General features: G+C 41.6%; 1 protein-coding gene across 1 annotated transcript in view; it reads left to right on the top strand.

Moving 5' to 3' along the window:
* The window catches only part of ptch1 (patched 1), a 49,611-nt gene extending 32,005 nt beyond the window's left edge, over window positions 1–17,606 (top strand). The window contains exons 16-24 of the mRNA XM_057357016.1: window positions 2,745–2,887; window positions 5,068–5,251; window positions 7,183–7,463; window positions 8,435–8,572; window positions 8,687–8,829; window positions 12,799–12,898; window positions 14,119–14,409; window positions 14,500–15,055; window positions 15,155–17,606. Of these exons, the coding sequence (XP_057212999.1) occupies window positions 2,745–2,887; window positions 5,068–5,251; window positions 7,183–7,463; window positions 8,435–8,572; window positions 8,687–8,829; window positions 12,799–12,898; window positions 14,119–14,409; window positions 14,500–15,054 (1,835 nt within the window). The 3' untranslated portion in view covers window position 15,055; window positions 15,155–17,606. The remainder of the gene's footprint in view (window positions 1–2,744; window positions 2,888–5,067; window positions 5,252–7,182; window positions 7,464–8,434; window positions 8,573–8,686; window positions 8,830–12,798; window positions 12,899–14,118; window positions 14,410–14,499; window positions 15,056–15,154) is intronic.
* Window positions 17,607–17,699: the final 93 nt, after the last annotated feature.

A 17,699-nucleotide genomic window follows, 5' to 3' on the forward strand; every position in this document is an offset into this window, starting at 1 on the left:
GAAATGGTTTTTTAAAAAATTCTCCTAATCGTAATTCAAGATATATTTTCTGAAAACAGGAACATTCATACATTCAACATTCATATCTTAAGCAGTTTAGTTTAGGTTTATTTTCATATGTAAAGGCCTACACTGGTCTGGTTGCTTGCTAGATACAGTAGTAAAATCTCAAACAGGACTTTGATAACACAAGCCCTGGATGACAGTGGATGGATGAGGTTCAATGAAAATCTATGAACCATCAACCCCTTAGCTTTCATCTCTCACCATCCTATTCGCCAGGGTAATAAACAAGTACATTTAGTCCAAACCCATTTTACAAACTTGCACTGTCTTGATTTTCATACGCCATGTTTGAGAAATCTAACCTCAGTTTTACCAACATCAGATCATCTGTTTCAATACTCGGTTTCATCAATCACACTGCTAAAACTCGCAATCTGTAACACATTTAACGTCTTAAATCGGATTACGATGCAAGAGTGAGAATCAATTGGAGAGATTAAAAACAGAGGCTGAGATGTGAATAAAACGACTGAAAGCCAGAAAGGGTGGAAAAATATGCAGCGAAGGTGAGAGGGTGGAAAACAACAAGATGTGGAGATACAGGGCATGTTCCTGCAACATCCCTCTCCTTGTGGCCTCCTTCACTTCTTTCCACGAAATCCATGCGGCGAACGCTCGGAATGCCGTATTTAATCCCACACGGGCAGGATTCAAAGGCAGACCCTGTTTTTGCTCTCATTCTTTCACGGCTCTACTGTGTAACGGCATATTTGTTTCCAAACTTCTGTCCTGCTAGAGTTTGACTCTTTTTGTGTGGCTTGTATGAAACTTGTTCAGCCAATCAGAACCTTATTACAGCGCATGTTTGATTACATCTGTATATAAGCTGTAGTAAAGGCCGTTCCAGAGATGGGGTGAAGAGAGCTGTCTTTAATATTATGGTTTGAAATGGCTCGACAAATTGGTCACAGACAGTGGGGTGAAGGAGAGAGGAAACAATGCGTCCCAGAGACGGACCACTGGCGTTGAGGGAAGAGATAGGGGAGGGGTGGAGGGATATAAGAGAAGGGAGGTTAAAGGTAAACATGGTTTAGGGATAAACCCATTCAACAAGGTCCTTAAAAAATTTCAAGGCTATTTCCATCAGAAACTAAAGTGGAGTTATGGTAGAAAGTCCCTCTTAAAGGGATAGTTCACCCAACAATGTAAATGTTGTCATCATTTCATTCAAAACTTGAATGTGATGTGTGAAACATGAAAAAAGATATTTTGAGAAATGTCTCTGTGGTTTTGTGTCCATACAATGGAAGTCAGTGGGAGCCATTTGGTTTGGTTAACCTTCTTCAAAATATCTTTGTAACACAGTTCAATGTAGGGAAGGAAGGAGGCGGGAACCGGCATCATTCAAACAATAAACTTTTAATCGTGAAAGTAAATAAACAATAATAAAACAGGCCGGCAGCCCCTCGCGGCCGACTGCCGGCCAAACAAACTGACTCCACTTAACTTCCGGGCCCGGGTCCTCTCTCTCGATGGTCCGGTCGCTCGTCCTCTTATGCTCCCGAGCTCCCCCGTGAGGCATGCGGGGACCGGCGGTCGCACAGCTGACACTCGTTGCCACTTACGCCGCCGGCCCCGCCTTACTCGCCCCACGGCTCTCGCCCCGCCTTCCTCGCTACAATCTTCTTTTCTTACTTATTACAGAAAAATAGTTCTTTCCCTAAATGCAGTGTGCTGCATACCCCCATCACCCCTCACAGGCCGGGGGCAGCCCGAGCCTGTGCTTACTCCCCCCCCCGGGGGGCCTTCTCCCATGAGGGCCCCAGTGACCGGGGCATGCACGGACGAGGCGAGAGAACGGAGCCGGGAGCTTCCCGAGCGACCGGGACGAGAGACACGCTGCCGCTCGGTCCTCAGCCCAGCCGAGAGGCTCTTCCTCGCGGTGCTATGCGGTGGTGCGGGGACGCTCCGGGGCGACCTGATCCGCCTCCTGGCGGCCGGCGATGGCATCGCCCCGAGGGCAGCCGGCAGCGAGCCGTCCGTTCCCTGCTCTTCCCCTTTTCCTTGGTGGACAGTAGCAGGCTCCGGCCCACGGCAAACGGACCGAACTCCTCCGCTCCCTCTTCTACGGCCGCCACCCCACCTCGGCCCAGGAGCCTGGCAGCGAGGTCTTCGTCCCCCGTCGAGCTTTCTCTCTCCGGCACCACCGCTTCGGGCAGCCGCTGGCGGACCTCCTTCGTCCGTGCTGCCCGAACTCCCCAGCACCGCGAGGCCGCTCGGCGGCGAGGGCTCCTCGACAGCATGTCCCTCCTTCCTCCCGGGTTTCGGCACCAATGTAACACGATTCAATAGAAGGAAAGGAAGGAGGCGGGAACCGGCGATCATTCACAAAACTTTAATCAAAATAAATAAACAATAATCCAGCAAATAAAAGGCCGGCAGCCACCTCACGGTCAACTGCCGGCCACACAAACATAAACAAACTTAACAGTTTCCGGGCCCGGGTCCTCTCTCTCGATGGTCCGGTCGCTCGTCCTCTTATGCTCCCGAGCTCCCCCGTGAGGCATGCGGGGACCGGCGATCGCACAGCTGACACTCGTTGCCACTTACGCCGCCGGCCCCGCCTTACCCGCCCCACGGCTCTCGCCCCGCCTTCCTCGCTACAATCTTTCTTTCTTACTTATTACAGAAAAATAGTTCTTTCCCTAAATGCAGTGTGCTGTTTGTATCTCCCTCAGGTTTGCAGGAGGCGTTCGATAAGGACTGGCAGGCGGGTCGCATCACTCAGGGGAACTACAGGAACGGCTCTGATGATGGTGTCCTGGCCTACAAACTCCTGGTGCAGACCGGCCGCAGAGAGAAACCAGTCAACATCAACCTGGTGAGAAAACTGTCAGTCTCCAGCAAACTTTACTTCATGCGTAATCCAAATACATTTCATTCCTTTACTCTAATACTACATTGCCAAGTTGTCCTAAATAGCAGGTAGATACTAAAATAAAATAAAAATGTACCTTCCTCACACCTCTCCGGGGTTCTTCTCTCTCTCTCTCTCTCTCTCTCTCTCTCTCTCTCTCTCTCTCTCTCTCTCTCTCTCTCTCTCCTCTCTCTCTCTCTCTCTCTCTCTCTCTCTCTCTCAAACTCACCCACAGTGCCCTCTGCCTTTTATGTTCCTGTACTATTCTTTTTTCTCCAACACATGCTCCTCCCTCGTTCTTCTGTCCTACATTAGAGTCTCAGACACCTTCCTTTCATTTCTAAACCATTCTTTCCACTTCTGCTGCACCTGAAGCTCAGCCTCAGCCTGTGCAAGCTTTTTCAAGACTGCCTTCAGAGACGTCTTTCAGAAAGAAAACCCCTACACACCACACACCGGCAAAAAATATAACAGGTAACACATTAACTTCCATGCTACCCAGCATGAAATGCTTAGGCAATAGAAAGCATAAAAATATGAAAACAATACACAAAGCATACACATCCAGACAGGCGGAGGGTCTGGAAACAGTAGAGCAGCGCTAGGTGTTCGCTCGTCTTGTGGTTCATTGGCATGCAGAAAAACGACTAGAAATGATTTGCATTTTTGCTGTCTCAATCGGTCATTATCTGCTGCGAGCCATGCCAGCAAACTAGAAACGAAAAGCCAGGCATCTCTTGTGTGGCCGGCCCGTGATGTCATTCCTCTGCAACTGTGAGGAAAGAGAGGCGGCAGTGGCCAGAGGCCGCCAGCTTCCACTGTTGCTTTCCCTGACGCTTGAAACATACAGTTTTGCGCATCCGCGCTGCTTAATGCGATCAGATCTTTGAATCCAAGTCGCTTTTTTCTGCCCAGCCTCTCACTATTCCTTCTCTTGCAACTGTGCCATTCGCTTACAGTGGAACAGAGGCAGAGTCACCGATGTGCCTTCTGCTTCTTGTGCTCAACTTCTAAAAATCATTTTCCTATGAGCTTTTTAATATTTTTCTTAGCGTGTTACTATCAACAAAATTACTGGCGAAACATGGGCTCGAGCAGTTCTATATTAGGCAGTTAATCAAAATTAGTCAAACATACTTATACCACACTCTCATACAACTAAAAAATATGCAAATATGTTTTTTTTTTTTCTCTTTTTTTTTATTTTTTTCTATTTCTTTCTCTTTTTTTTACCTTATAGTAATCTTTCATACAATCAGTAACAATACACTATCATTATAGTTATAGTAGTTATCAATATATATATATATTAATATAATGTATAGATTTTTTTTAATAAAAACTAGCTAAAATGTATACCCAACAGTATTATGTATATTTACTGTTGTATTTTATGTAAATCATTGTTAGGTTTTTTTCCGTTATTTAAATTTTTTGTATCAAGCTTTAGTCGAATTTTAATTTTCTAAATTTTCATCTTTAACACGTTATTGATGAACATTGAGAAAAGTAAAATTTGACTAAAAATATGAAATTAATAATACATTTATCAAAAGACAAAAACTGAAGGTTTTTATCTGAAAAACGTCAGTTACCGTCTGTTTCACCCGGCATTCTGGGTATCCATAGGGGTCAAGAGAAGCAAGTGTTTGCAACATTTGTACAGATGTTGTGTTATTTTTATAGCTCTCCTCCATTTGCTGGGTGGCATTTCCTCCAGCGTTAACAGCAAAGGTTAACTGCACACAGACGCGCTCAGGGACTCCGGCCAATTTTTTTATTGTTACACTAACTCAAGCAATTTTTCTCTCACTCACTTTCATTTCTGCCACACACCCCCCCCAAACACACACATATTCACACTGACCCCCAACTCCTGACTGTAGATTTATTTTCTTGCGAATAGCGTATGGCGTTGAGTGTGATGTCGTAATGGCTTTACCTTCACAGGAGGTAGCTAGCCGAGCATTGAGCAAGAAGCCAAGCGTTTACAGATTGCTGCAATGCCGGTGGCCATTTTAAAACTCAGATTTTCATAGCATATAGAAAAGAACTGGTTGGTGAAATTCAACGTCCAAGTCATTTTTTTTCCTCAAGGACAAAATTGGAAATAACAGTTTGTAATGTTGCCATTTTTTCACCAGTTAACCAGACAGCGGTTGGTGAACTCAGAAGGAATCATCAACCCGAATGCCTTCTACATTTATTTATCTGCCTGGGTGAGCAATGACCCGGTCGCCTACGCTGCGTCACAGGCCAACATCCGCCCGCATCCTCCAGAGTGGCTCCAAGACAGGACCGACTCTAATCCTGTCAGCAGACTTAACAGTAAGTGCTGTTCTCTGCATTTTATGCCCACTGTTCTTGAAAGGTTTCAGATTGCAGTGGGAGGGATAAATGCATAAGGTAGTTGCTAGTTACTTTGTTCAACGATTGCATTGGTAGTTTTGAGGACTGGTAGATTTTTGAGATATTTTTCCAAATGGGAAATAAAGCAATATTGTATCATAATTATTTCTTATTGTTTGATTTACGGTTGTGTTACAAGGCTGTTCATATAATAAATTCGGTTCTTAAAGGGATAGTTCACCCAGTAATGAACATTCTGGCATCATTTGCTCACTCTCTTGTCTATCCAAACATGTGTGACTTTCTTTTTTCAGTACAAAAGAAGATATTTTGAAGAACGTTAGTAACCAAACAACACTGGCATTGACATTTCTAGAAGTATCTTTATTCTTTTGTGTTCCGCAGAAGAAAGAGTCAACTACAAGTTTTGAACTTATTTAGGACGAATAAATGAAGACATCATTTTTATCACATTACAAAACCCCATACTGTACTAGTAGCCGAATAAAGAGTTTTGGACATGTTTTACTTTTAAAAAGCTATTCCCAAACAGACTGACTTGTGGAACTGCGTTATTTACTAAGCTAACACAATTCGATTTAGTAGAAAAGTAAATGAATTGCCTTTTCAAGCCTTGTTTTTAACAAGTACAGTTATACAGGGCCATGCAAGGTTGCGTTCTCTTCTCTACGTGTGTGCTGTACGCTGTGGGCTCGGGGGAAATGTGACTGGATAACAAGCTGAGCCGGTCTCTCCGTGTCCGAGGCCCTCGCAGCAACGGCTGGCAGCCGTCCAACTCCCATCCTGATGGAAATTTATAGTGCAGATTATACCGGGGCAAAAGCATGTTTAGCAAGTGGTCCTGCATGACCCCTTCAGGCACTGGAACACAAACTCCGCTATTCCAACCACACACACACACCTCTGGAGCACTAGTCATTCTGGGTCACATTCTTCTGATTTTATTTGTGGTTTTAAGACTGCCGCTTATCCAAGTCCAGTAGCGGGAGTGATGAGTCATCGCAGGGCCGCTGTTGAAAGGCGTGCAGCACACAGAAGCTTTGATGACAGGTGATAATCGCCAGCACGATATTGGCAGCGTTTCATAGTTGTCTTTGTGTGTGTTCGTTCTTTAGAGGAGTGGTGAGGTATTTCATGCCGATTTTTGACAGCGTAATTACAGCAGATCGCTGTCAGGATTGACGTTCGGCTGCATGTCTAGATTTGATAGCTGGTAATTTCGCCCCTTTTCTTCCCGGGGCGGTAAAGAACCACGGCGTTTAATAGGTGCGGTCTGTCACCTCCAGAACAGCAGACGTCTTTTATGCTACGTGTGACTCGATAAGTGGATGTGAGAGTTAACATCACTTTTACAAGAACAAGCCAGACGATCCCTAACAATTGACCCTTCACTATCCCCGCCACCCTATTCTGGTTTCTGCATGCTTAGACAAGCATTACTGAACATCCCCTCGGAAAACAGATTTTTTTAAGGGCGGAGTCATTTTAAACCTATATGACTTTCTTTCTTCTGCAGAACACAAAAGATGATATTTTCACCGAACAACATTGGTCTCCATTAACTTGCATTGTATGGAAACGAAACCACTGAGACATTTTTCAAAATGTTTTGTTTTGTTTTCCATAAGTCACAAAGGTTTTGAACGACTTGTTTTTGAGTGAACTATCCCTTTAAAACTCTTCCACAGACTGAAGCTTGTCATATACTAGATGGCAACAGCTGCTATGTTGTGATTGGTCAGGAACATCATTAAGGCGGGGCTCAACAAACATTAGTCTTATTAGTAGGGACGGTACAAACAAACCAGTCCAGAATCTAAATGAATTCTGAGTGACACGTAAACAGACCAATACATACATCAATAACGTCTTTGTGTTTTCATCTGCAGTTCCTGCGGCCGAGCCCATCGAATATGCACAGCTTCCCTTCTACCTCAACGGGCTCCGCGAGACGCCACAGTTCGTGGAGGCCATCGAGAGCGTCCGCGCCATCTGCAGCAACTACACTCGCCAGCGTCTGCCCAGCTACCCGAACGGCTACCCGTTCCTGTTCTGGGAGCAGTACGTAGGCCTGCGTCACTGGCTCCTGCTGTCCATAAGCGTCGTGTTGGCCTGCACATTCCTGGTGTGTGCCGTCTTTCTGCTCAACCCTTGGACCGCTGGAATCATAGTGAGTTCCTCTTCAAAGATGTCTGGATGTGTATGTATATTACAGGCCCGTTCATAGAAGTCTGAATGTTAGGACTTTGCCGTTGTATAAACTTTCTCACAACGCAGTTTCCCAGAAAATGATTATGGGTTTGTTAACATGAGATGTCTAACTTGTGATTTAACTGTATTCACTAAACTCCTTCATCCATTCATATCTACTTCCACATCATTTTTCAGTGATGTGCCGTGATGTGAAGAATGTTTGGAAGTGATTCAAGTAAATGTTATACTGTAGGACGAGACAGGAGTGCAGGCAGAAATAGCAGAGGAGAAGCCGTGGTTTTACAACCCTGCGCTTTGTGTTTATCTTAAACTGTCTCAACCAGTTTGTTTAGTCTGTGTGAGGCTTTCTGAGACGTCCCCTAAAATAAATGGCGAAATGAGACGTTACCACAGCAACAACATCCCTCCAGGTATAAAATAGACGCTCTTTCTCTGATAAACGTCCATGCGTGTATCATTTAAATCGGCCTGACTTTCTTTCCCACAGCCCCTTCGCCGCTGTCCGATGGCTTTGGTTTTATTAGGGGCTGTGTTTAAGCCATCTGAATGATCTAACCCTGTCTGACAGGATAGCAGCGTCATCCCTCTGCTTTACTGGACACATGAAAGAGAAAGTTATAGCCCCGCTTTAGCTTTAACCATCTCGCTTTTGTCCCAGACCACCAGCGGCCCCCTTAAACTCCATACGTCCCCACAATCCCCCTCCCCGTTCTCTTTATTCATCTTCAAAGGAAGCAGGGACCCCAGTAACCCAGGACTCATCAGCTGATTATGGCATTTAGTTAACCAGTTCATAGCACGGGTTCTGTACAAAAACACTTTCCCACATTCCACAATTCTTTATCTAACCTAACTTGTACTGTAATCTATGAAGCAATTTTGTTTTTGTAAGAATGCTGGTTTTACGGGTGACGTTTCTTTCCGCAGGTTCTGGTGCTGTCTTTGATGACGGTGGAGCTGTTTGGCATGATGGGATTGATCGGCATCAAGCTCAGCGCCGTGCCTGTCGTCATCCTTATTGCTTCTGTGGGCATCGGAGTGGAATTCACCGTTCACGTGGCACTGGTAAGGTCACGCAGATAGAATCACTCTTCCACTGATCAATAATCTCAGATCATTATGCCTATTTTTGTTTGATGAAGAACATTATTGCTGATCAGAATGATGTTTTGCTCATAGGCATTCCTCACAGCCATTGGGGACAGGAACAAGAGAGCAGTCCTGGCGCTTGAGCACATGTTTGCCCCGGTGTTGGATGGGGCGTTTTCCACCCTGCTGGGCGTCCTGATGCTGGCAGGGTCAGAGTTTGACTTTATAGTCAGGTAAGAACTCGAACCTTTTGTTCAATGCAGAGAGTGTTGTGTATTTAATGTAACTCAAGGTTACGGTGTTGATTCTGAGGTAATCCTTAAATATGCTGTCGTTGTGATGCCTCACAATGTTAGTGCACCCTTACAACCATAATAGCTGAAAAAAAGATATTTTTCCATTTTAAAGGGGTCATATCATGGGAAATAATTTTTTGAAAAAAATGAGTTTACTGTAGTTTACTTTGACAACATATGGAAATTGAACTCAAAATGGCCTCCCTTATCCAAGAAAAGACAAAAGTTTCAAGTAAATCTGTAAAATCATTGTGATATTAATGTTTTCAATGTTGCTGTCGGACGGGAATTTTGTATCTTTAAAACTGCCACTGTACAAGAAAAAAACGCTGCATTTTTACAGCTTTTAGTTTTTTTTACTATTTTATTGGTTAAATATTTGCAAAAACCAAAGAAAAACATGAAGTAATGATTTATGAAACAAAAATCATGAAAAATGGAGATGCAAGGTTTCAGCCTGACAGCGATGGAATGTTCATCTTTGGGCCAGAGTGTTTGGATGATAGCGTGCTTTTAAATACAGTGTTGTCTAAGTTCAATGACTGCAGATTTTAATGTGTATTAACTGGCTGTAAAGTATAATAAACATGCTAAAGTAAAATTAAAAACAAGTCCTAAACTGACAGAATAACCGTGATTATTAATCGTGATTAAACTTTTGAGCAAAACATTTTGATTATCATTTTACCCATGATCGTGCAGCCCTAATAAAAAATATGATATCACCCCTTTAGGTGTTTTGCCAAACAAAGTGTCTTAACCAACACTGTACCTTCCTCACACCTCTCCGGGGTTCTGTACAAGCTTTATCTTTCTACAACACTACAAAAAGTCAATAGGTGGAAATAAGGACAGATACGCATTGCTTAATAAGTTTCTTTATAATGAGTTTTTGTCTTTTGTATACACTGATTATTGTGTGTGAGTACCGACAGATACAGTCTTTTTTTATTTGAGTGGCAAGACTAATAAATGTATGTAATGTAATTGTGGTTGTTTGAGAGAGACGAGTATCACTGCTGTGAGAGGGAAGAAGAAATGATTGCAGTAGCTCATTGTTGTTAGTAAATGAGTGGAAAACCACCACAGCCCTCCACCCTGAAATCATTCTGGATCTAAAGTAGCGTGCCAGTGAAATAATGCATACACAAGTTCAGAGTATTACACACGCACACAGACTGTGTGCAGACCACATCGGGCCCCGGGCCCTCTCAAGGGCTCCCATTGAAACGCATCTACCGTTTTTTCATCAACCAAAAACCCCCGGCCTCTGAAGATATGGAAAAAACAAAAAGCAGGCCTTATTTTTATAGCCTTGCAGGAATAAATGTTTCCCTGACTTTCCCCTGTCAGGTCCGCTAATGTTTTGAATCTAAATAGCTGGGATGTGGTGCTCTGCGAGGTATGCGGTCCCTGGTTGCGCTGAGGAAAAGTGGCTTTCGAGCACGGAGGGAAAAGCTCTCGGTTCAGAGACTCTTCACATAACAACTCTGTTCGACGTTGAGAGTTCAGAGTTGAAAAACATAAAATGTTTTTGTTGCTTCAGTTAGTGTGAGGGAATCGAACTCACCCGTGGAAAAGCACGCTGGTGTAAATCACTCCTCAATACGAACGTTTAGTTTGGAGCCGGCAACCTTCTGAACAGAACTGAAACATTATTCATTTTTTATTCTGCGTTGATTGATTTTTTTGCGATTTCTCCCAAGAAATTCACCCTAGCGGCTAGCGGGAAATTATATTGCTCATTCACTCACAGCCCATGAGACATTTGTGTCAGACATTTTCTTCAGATTCTTAAGGAGAAATAAGACGCACCGCAAACATGTTCACTGGATCGCTCTGTGATCTCATTGTCATTTAGGAAAATCAGAAAATGAAAGATTTCATTTTTCTGTCCTGTGGACCCCCTTTGAGTGGTAGCGTGCCGTGAGAGCCAAGTACAAACCGAGAATCCAAAGAAATGTATTCAAGAGGCCTGATAAAGTGCAGACAACTATAAAGATCCAAACATTTCCAAAACCTAAGCCTAAATAATACAAGGCTGGCTTCTTTCTCCACCGTCTCCCCGAACAAGTGGCGTCTGCTTGGGTAAACACTGTGGTAACTCTCCACATTCACCCCAGACCTATGAAACCTCCCTATCGACATAAATAAAGCGATGTACCGTGAGGGACACCCAGGACTGCGATTCTTCTGAATCCTGAATTGTTTGGTTCTGAGGAGCTACTCGTAAACCCGGGGAGGTCGAGCATAGCAGCGTCAGGTTTTAATGTGTATGTAAGTTCAGTCCGAGACGCAGCTGTGCCGCATGCCAGCTGGAGACGCTTGCTTATATACCCCTCCGTCTTTCTCCCACACATGTATACTTATATTTATCGCTGACCAAAGTGTGTTTTAAATGCACATTTGCTCTTAAGCTGAACCCGTTGACATGGTCACTTTTCAGTGTTTTGAGACCTTGAACAACAATATTATATATGATAATATAGTATATAATTTGGATTTATGCTGGGAAAATGAAGATAATAAACTGAAATAGCTTTTAACCACAAAACGTGTCTTGTAAAGGTAATGTATTATTCGTTTTATTTCTATGTTCTATAATATATTCTTTGTCCCACAGTCCAATCATTTTCTATTTGAGTTTAAAAATACATGTCTTACAATTTGGTGACATGGAAACTTGTGTACAGATCGAGGGCGTTTTGCGTATAATTTTTAGTTTTTTCAAAAACATAAAATTGAAAGCCCAGGTTAATTTATACACGTGTTTCAAAAAAAAATTCAGTGTTTTTTTAGAGATTGCAAAGCTGCAATATGTTGCTTGATATGCTCTGTATCGCCATCTCTGTTTGAAACATAAAATTGCACGTTACTTTTATTTGTCTTACAATGGTTAAATTTAAATACTGTCAAACTTATTTACCTGCAAAATCATACTGACAGCTTAAATTGCAAATCATTATTATATATTATAAACTTATTATATTATTAAAAATGATGTACTCAATAACTGATTTTAGTTTTTAACCAAACAAAAGCGGCATATTTTCTGCTTTAAAAGAGAAGTAAATTATGAACCCCCCAAAAGATTGCATGTGTCTGCTTGTCCCCGCATTTTCTGTGAGGTACTACATGGCAGATGCAATTTGAGCCCCAGCAATTTACACACACGCATTGCCGAAGTAGCGAAGGAAAGAAATCCACTCCGTAATGAAGAAAAGAGAAAGAACGCGGGAATGAAGGAGGAACACGAGGGGAGGGATTTGTCGAGGAGATTGGGGGGTCTTACCTGATGCTCTAGAGATTTAATTAGAGCAGGGGATTGTGAAAGGCAGGGACATTTCACAGGGGCTTAGCATAGAGTGATAGAGAGAGAAAGGAAAAAAGAGAGAGGAAAGTGAATGAGCTTGAGGCCAGGCAAGGGGGCCGGTAGTCGTTCCTCTCCTCTCTTCCTCCTAGACTAAATTGTTTAAATTCTATACCGTTCATTTCATTTGTTTGCTGTGCTTTCTTCTTTTAAAGAGCAGGAGAGAGGCCCCGTCCTTTGTGCTGGGTCTCTCTTCTCCACTCCACATTCCAGCCTGTTCTGCTTTCCCTGTGTTTGCTTGTACTCCAATCGCCCTCAGAAAAAAGCGAATAAAAAAACTCTTTTCCCTTCCCTGTTTTCCATGCCTTTGAATTAACCAACTAATTATGTCCTCTGCCTCTCTGCGCTGCTTTCTTAAAGACCTATTTGGAGACTTTCTCTGGCACATGGTAAATTTAGTTTCGAACCAAACCAGACTGAAGTCTTTTTGTGTTCGAATGTTTGTTATAATGTGCCCGAGTGACTTGTGGTATTACCCTCTTTCAAGTTCATTTAAAGTTCTTTTATTCTGACCATTATAATTTGTTTATTTACAGGTATTTCTTCGCTGTTTTGGCCATCCTTACGGTGTTGGGGGTCCTGAATGGACTGGTGCTTCTCCCAGTCTTATTGTCCTACTTTGGCCCTTATCCTGAGGTAAGAGGATTGCTTCTGATGAATTATCCTCCTAACCATTGGGTTAGCATACAGCCTACAAAAAACATCTTAACTCTATCTACCTGAGACTGGAGGGCAGTTCAGGGACATATGCATGCGCTGATTTTAATTATTTGTTTATAGTCTAGGACAGTAAAGTACGGTATCCCTTATGAATATATAATAATAGTAATAATAGTATAGTGTAGTATCCCTAACGAAAATAACCATTGATTAACTATAGTATAATTTTAATTGTTTTATAGTATAGTACAGTACAATGCAGTATAGTAGGCTATATTGTTCCTTACGAAAAATAAATATTGATTTAAGTATAGTCAAATTTGATTTACAGGACTAGGAGAGGACCGCTTTTGATAAAAGTGGCTGCCAAATGAATAAATGTAAATGTACTAGTATAGTGCCCCTTACGAAAATAAACATGGTTTATTTATAGTATATTTTAAATATTTATTTATAGTATAGTAAAAGTATAGTGTCCCATACAAAAATAAACATGTTTTTATAGTATAATTTGGTTTGTTTGTTTGTTTATTTACTTATAGAATCGTAATAGTATAGCGTCCCTTGCCAAAACAAACATAGTTTAATTATAGTATAATTTTGTTTGTTTGTTTGTTTATAGTATAGTTATAGTATCCCTTATGAAAATACATGTTTTAACTATATTATAATTGTAATTATGTTTTATAGTATGGTATAGTACAATATCCCTCATGAAAATTAATCATGGTATAACTTTAGTAGTATTGTATTTATTTGTTTATAGTATACAGTAGTATCCCTTACGGAAATTAAACAGGGTTTTACTATAGAATTAATCAATAATTTGTTTAGTATTTCATTGTATTGCATGTTTGTTTGTTTCGTTTAGTATAGTATAGTAAAACCATGGTAACCACAAATGAACCATGGTTTTGCTACAGTAACCATAGTTTAACCAAAATGTTTGTTGCAAAATTGTGGTTCTACAAATGGTTATCAATACACCGATACATATACCATGGTTACTACACTTTTATTAAAACCATGGTTAATCGTGATATGGTACCGTACGGTACAGTATAGTATTCATATTGATGAGTATTGTTTTCAAGATAGTAACCTGGTATAATTTTACAACTTTAAAATGTCACAGAACATCCTCCAATCTTCAAGATGATAAAAACTTTTTTTGTCCGAATAAATCCACCCCTCAGGTGTCTCCAGTAGATGGGCGAAGCCGACTACCCACCCCAACTCCAGAGCATCCCCCACCGGTGGTACGCTTCACCATGAGGCCCAATCACACCACCTCTGGAGCAGGCTCAGACTCCTCCGACTCTGAATATGGGTCTAATACTACTGTTTCCGGCATTAGCCAGGAGCTTCAACAGTATGAGCTCCAGTCCAACAGGGGGCGATCCGCTAGGCTTGAAGAGGTGCGGATCGCCACGGGGGGACGACAAGGAAATCGTCAAGTAGAGCTGCCAGCCTTTTCTTCTTACTCAGTAAGTATAGCATTCATTGCCGCCATCTTGGAAACAATGTGAAATGTTCCTCTGGTTATTTTATTCTGTCATGTACACCGTTTTCTACAGGATGACTCCAGACAGCACCAACCACAGCAGCAATACAGATCCACCCATCCGCCCAGTTCTCAGGATGCTGGACTTCAGTCGACAAAGCGATACTGTAGCAGGGACCCTAAGAGGGACTTTGGGAGCGGTCATCCGCCTCCCCCTCACAGGCCGCGCATGGATGCTTTTGAAACTGCTACTGAGCCAGGTGGCCGTACAGGCCCCAACAACCGGGAACGCCCAGGGACCAATCGCCCCCGTTCCCACAACCCCTACACTCACCCATCCCATCCATCCACAGGCCCCGCCTACTGTCAACCCATCACTACGGTGACAGCCTCAGCCTCCGTTACGGTGGCTGTGCATCCAGGGATGCCCGGTCAGAGCCCTACCTACCCGTCCTACCCCTCCAATGACAGCTATCACACTTCAGAAGATGTCTACACTGCCCCTCACTTCTCCGACCCTCACGTGCCCTTTGAGGAGAGCAATGACGGCTCAAAAACAGAGGGCTTGGAGCTGCAGGATCTGGAATATGACACGCTCAATGCTTGCCACACAAGACCCTCCAGCTGAGGTGGGATTTTTATTTGCTGAATTCAAATGTGACGTCGCGTATCTAAGCTTTCGAATCTGTATTGACCGTTTCTTCTGCCCTCCTCTTCTTTTCTTACAGTGGTTAAATGTTGAAACCGCAACAGCCAAAGAACGGGACATCTGTCTGCCGTGTGGCAGAAACACGGTGCCACCTGGCAGGGGCACTTTGACCAGCGGCGCCAATTCGGTGCTTGACTCTGTTACTGTATAACCCTGGTGTATTATTGTTCTATATTTCTATAAGTATTTATGTGTACACGTATGTAAATAATGAATGAGAGTAGATATAATTTGACCGGGGTATTCAGACCGGACGGCGTGCTTGTGTGTTTATTTGTTTCGAGTGCCCATCCGTCATCTGTGTATCTGTGCCATGAGGAAACTTCATGTCTGACAAACATTTCTGCATACAGTTGTTGCTGCTTATTATATTGTTGTAATGTTTATAATGCTATGCAATTATTTTCTCTAATTTTATAGAAGTGTGTGTGTGCGAGTTTGAAGATTTTTTTTGTGCATGTGGACATGTGCACTTCTACAATATTTCGGTTCATGTCAGGTCCCCGAGACTTACACTTAATAAATTACACAAAGACGAAGTAATCTGGAAATGTTAATTTTTCAGCAAATATTTTGATATGATTCTCAAAGCATTTCTATCGCACTTCTGTTAAAAACACAAAAACAAAACCTAACAATACTTAAAATACTGCACAGATTTGTTTTTTTTAATTGTACATACATTTTCAGAGGACATATTCAGGGAAAACTAGATATGTAGAACTTCACAATAATATCCAACTTTTTTGTGCCGACAAGCAAAGTTTTAAGTGTGCGTGCTGACGTTTGTGTTTTGTGTATATTGAAGCGTTGGAATTGATGCTTTTTAATGTTAATGTGCTTATCACAAACCTGTGGTAGTTTAAAAAAAAACAATTACTGTTTAACAATGAAACACGCTATGCGTGAGATTTTAGCTGAGTAGAAATGAAGAAGGAAACATGAGTGAGTGATGTGTGTCTCTGTTCTGAACTTGTCTCCGAGTTATTTTACTGTACGACGGCCAGTCGGTGGCGACCCTAAATTTGCTCATGACTCTTGACTTTACATTACTGACTGCTTATAGTTCTTCATACCTGAAAGGATTTTTAATGGATAATCATTCTACTGTGGAAAATAAGTAGCATAGTTTTTACAGCTGTTTTACCGTATGGCATTATTTTTGAATTCTCAATTCTGGTTTTAAGCTAAACATACTGTTACAACACGTCTTCTTGGTAAGACATCAGTGTCTTACTTCGGTTTAAATAAGCTAATGAGCATTTAAGGGTGAGTCACCGGACGGCCGATCAAGATGATGTTTTTTGTTTATTCGTTGACCTCTTCAATGACAAATCGCAACTACTGGCCCCAATTTAGTCCGAGCAGTTCTGCTCGCTGACCTCACCTCATAAAAATCCACAACATAACGCCATGACACTAATTGGAAGTTCCCCCTCGACTGCCAAATGGTGCATGCGAGTTCTTTAAGGGTCAAGGGTCATGGAGCCCCCACTCCTCCATCACTCGGAGGTTTGCGTGTGTCTGTAAAAACATGTGTTTGGTGTCTACCACAACCTTATCCCCCTCGTCCAGATTGACTTCCTGTCAAACAGATGTCCGCCCTTCTGGAACTTTGTTCTTGACAAAGACCTCAAGAGTTATTCTGTGTTTGTTGTTTTTGTGTTTTTGTTTGTTTGTTTCTCCTAAATGTCACATTGGCAGAAATGGGAGAAAAATCATGGCTGGCAACTATTGTAATTTTTATATATATATATATATATATATATATATATTCTATTATTTTTTTACTTTTGTTTTGCAATATTTATATTTTTGTATTATAAGATGTTGTTTTGTTCAATTATGGTCATAATGCCAGTTCTTAACAATGCAGGGATTTTTACGTCTGTCTGAAAACACTATTACAGTTTATTTTACATTAACGGATTTTGATCTGTATAAAGTGCTTACTAATGTTAAATAGGAAACAAATATATATAACATTTACATTACAGATTCATCATAGCTCTTAGAGGATTTTAAAAGGAAAATAATCAATGGTTTTTACAGACTGCCATTTGTCCTTGTTTGGCGTGGATGTATGTCGTTTTCAGTTACAAAGATAAATGTATGCCATATAATTTATTTATATGAAAATTTATTTTTGTAGTGTACATAGTAGTTGTCAAGTTATTTGACAGAAGTATATTTTTAAAGAGTTTATATGTAATGCTATCATTTTTTCTGAGAACAGAACTGAGAAGACATGCACACTTGCTTACTTGTTCTCAGACAACTAAAGGTCCATGTTACAGTGTTATATAGAGAGTGAGACTGTTTTGGGGTTTTGTGAAAAGCTAGCCATGAACGTAGAAAAAAATGTACTAGCTCTCTGAATAATAATGTTCAAACACTGATAGAATTCTAACAAATAAAAATATTATAACTTATTTGTCTCTGTGCTATACATTTAATAAATGATTCTTAAAACGGTAGCTATCCGTGACTTTCTTTAGTTGACCTTATGATCTGCATCATAAATAACAATTTATGAAAATTTTGTTTAATAACAAACAATAAAA

The sequence above is a fragment of the Triplophysa rosa genome, linkage group LG17, assembly GCF_024868665.1.
Source record: "Triplophysa rosa linkage group LG17, Trosa_1v2, whole genome shotgun sequence".
Classification (NCBI taxonomy): Eukaryota; Metazoa; Chordata; class Actinopteri; order Cypriniformes; family Nemacheilidae; genus Triplophysa; species Triplophysa rosa.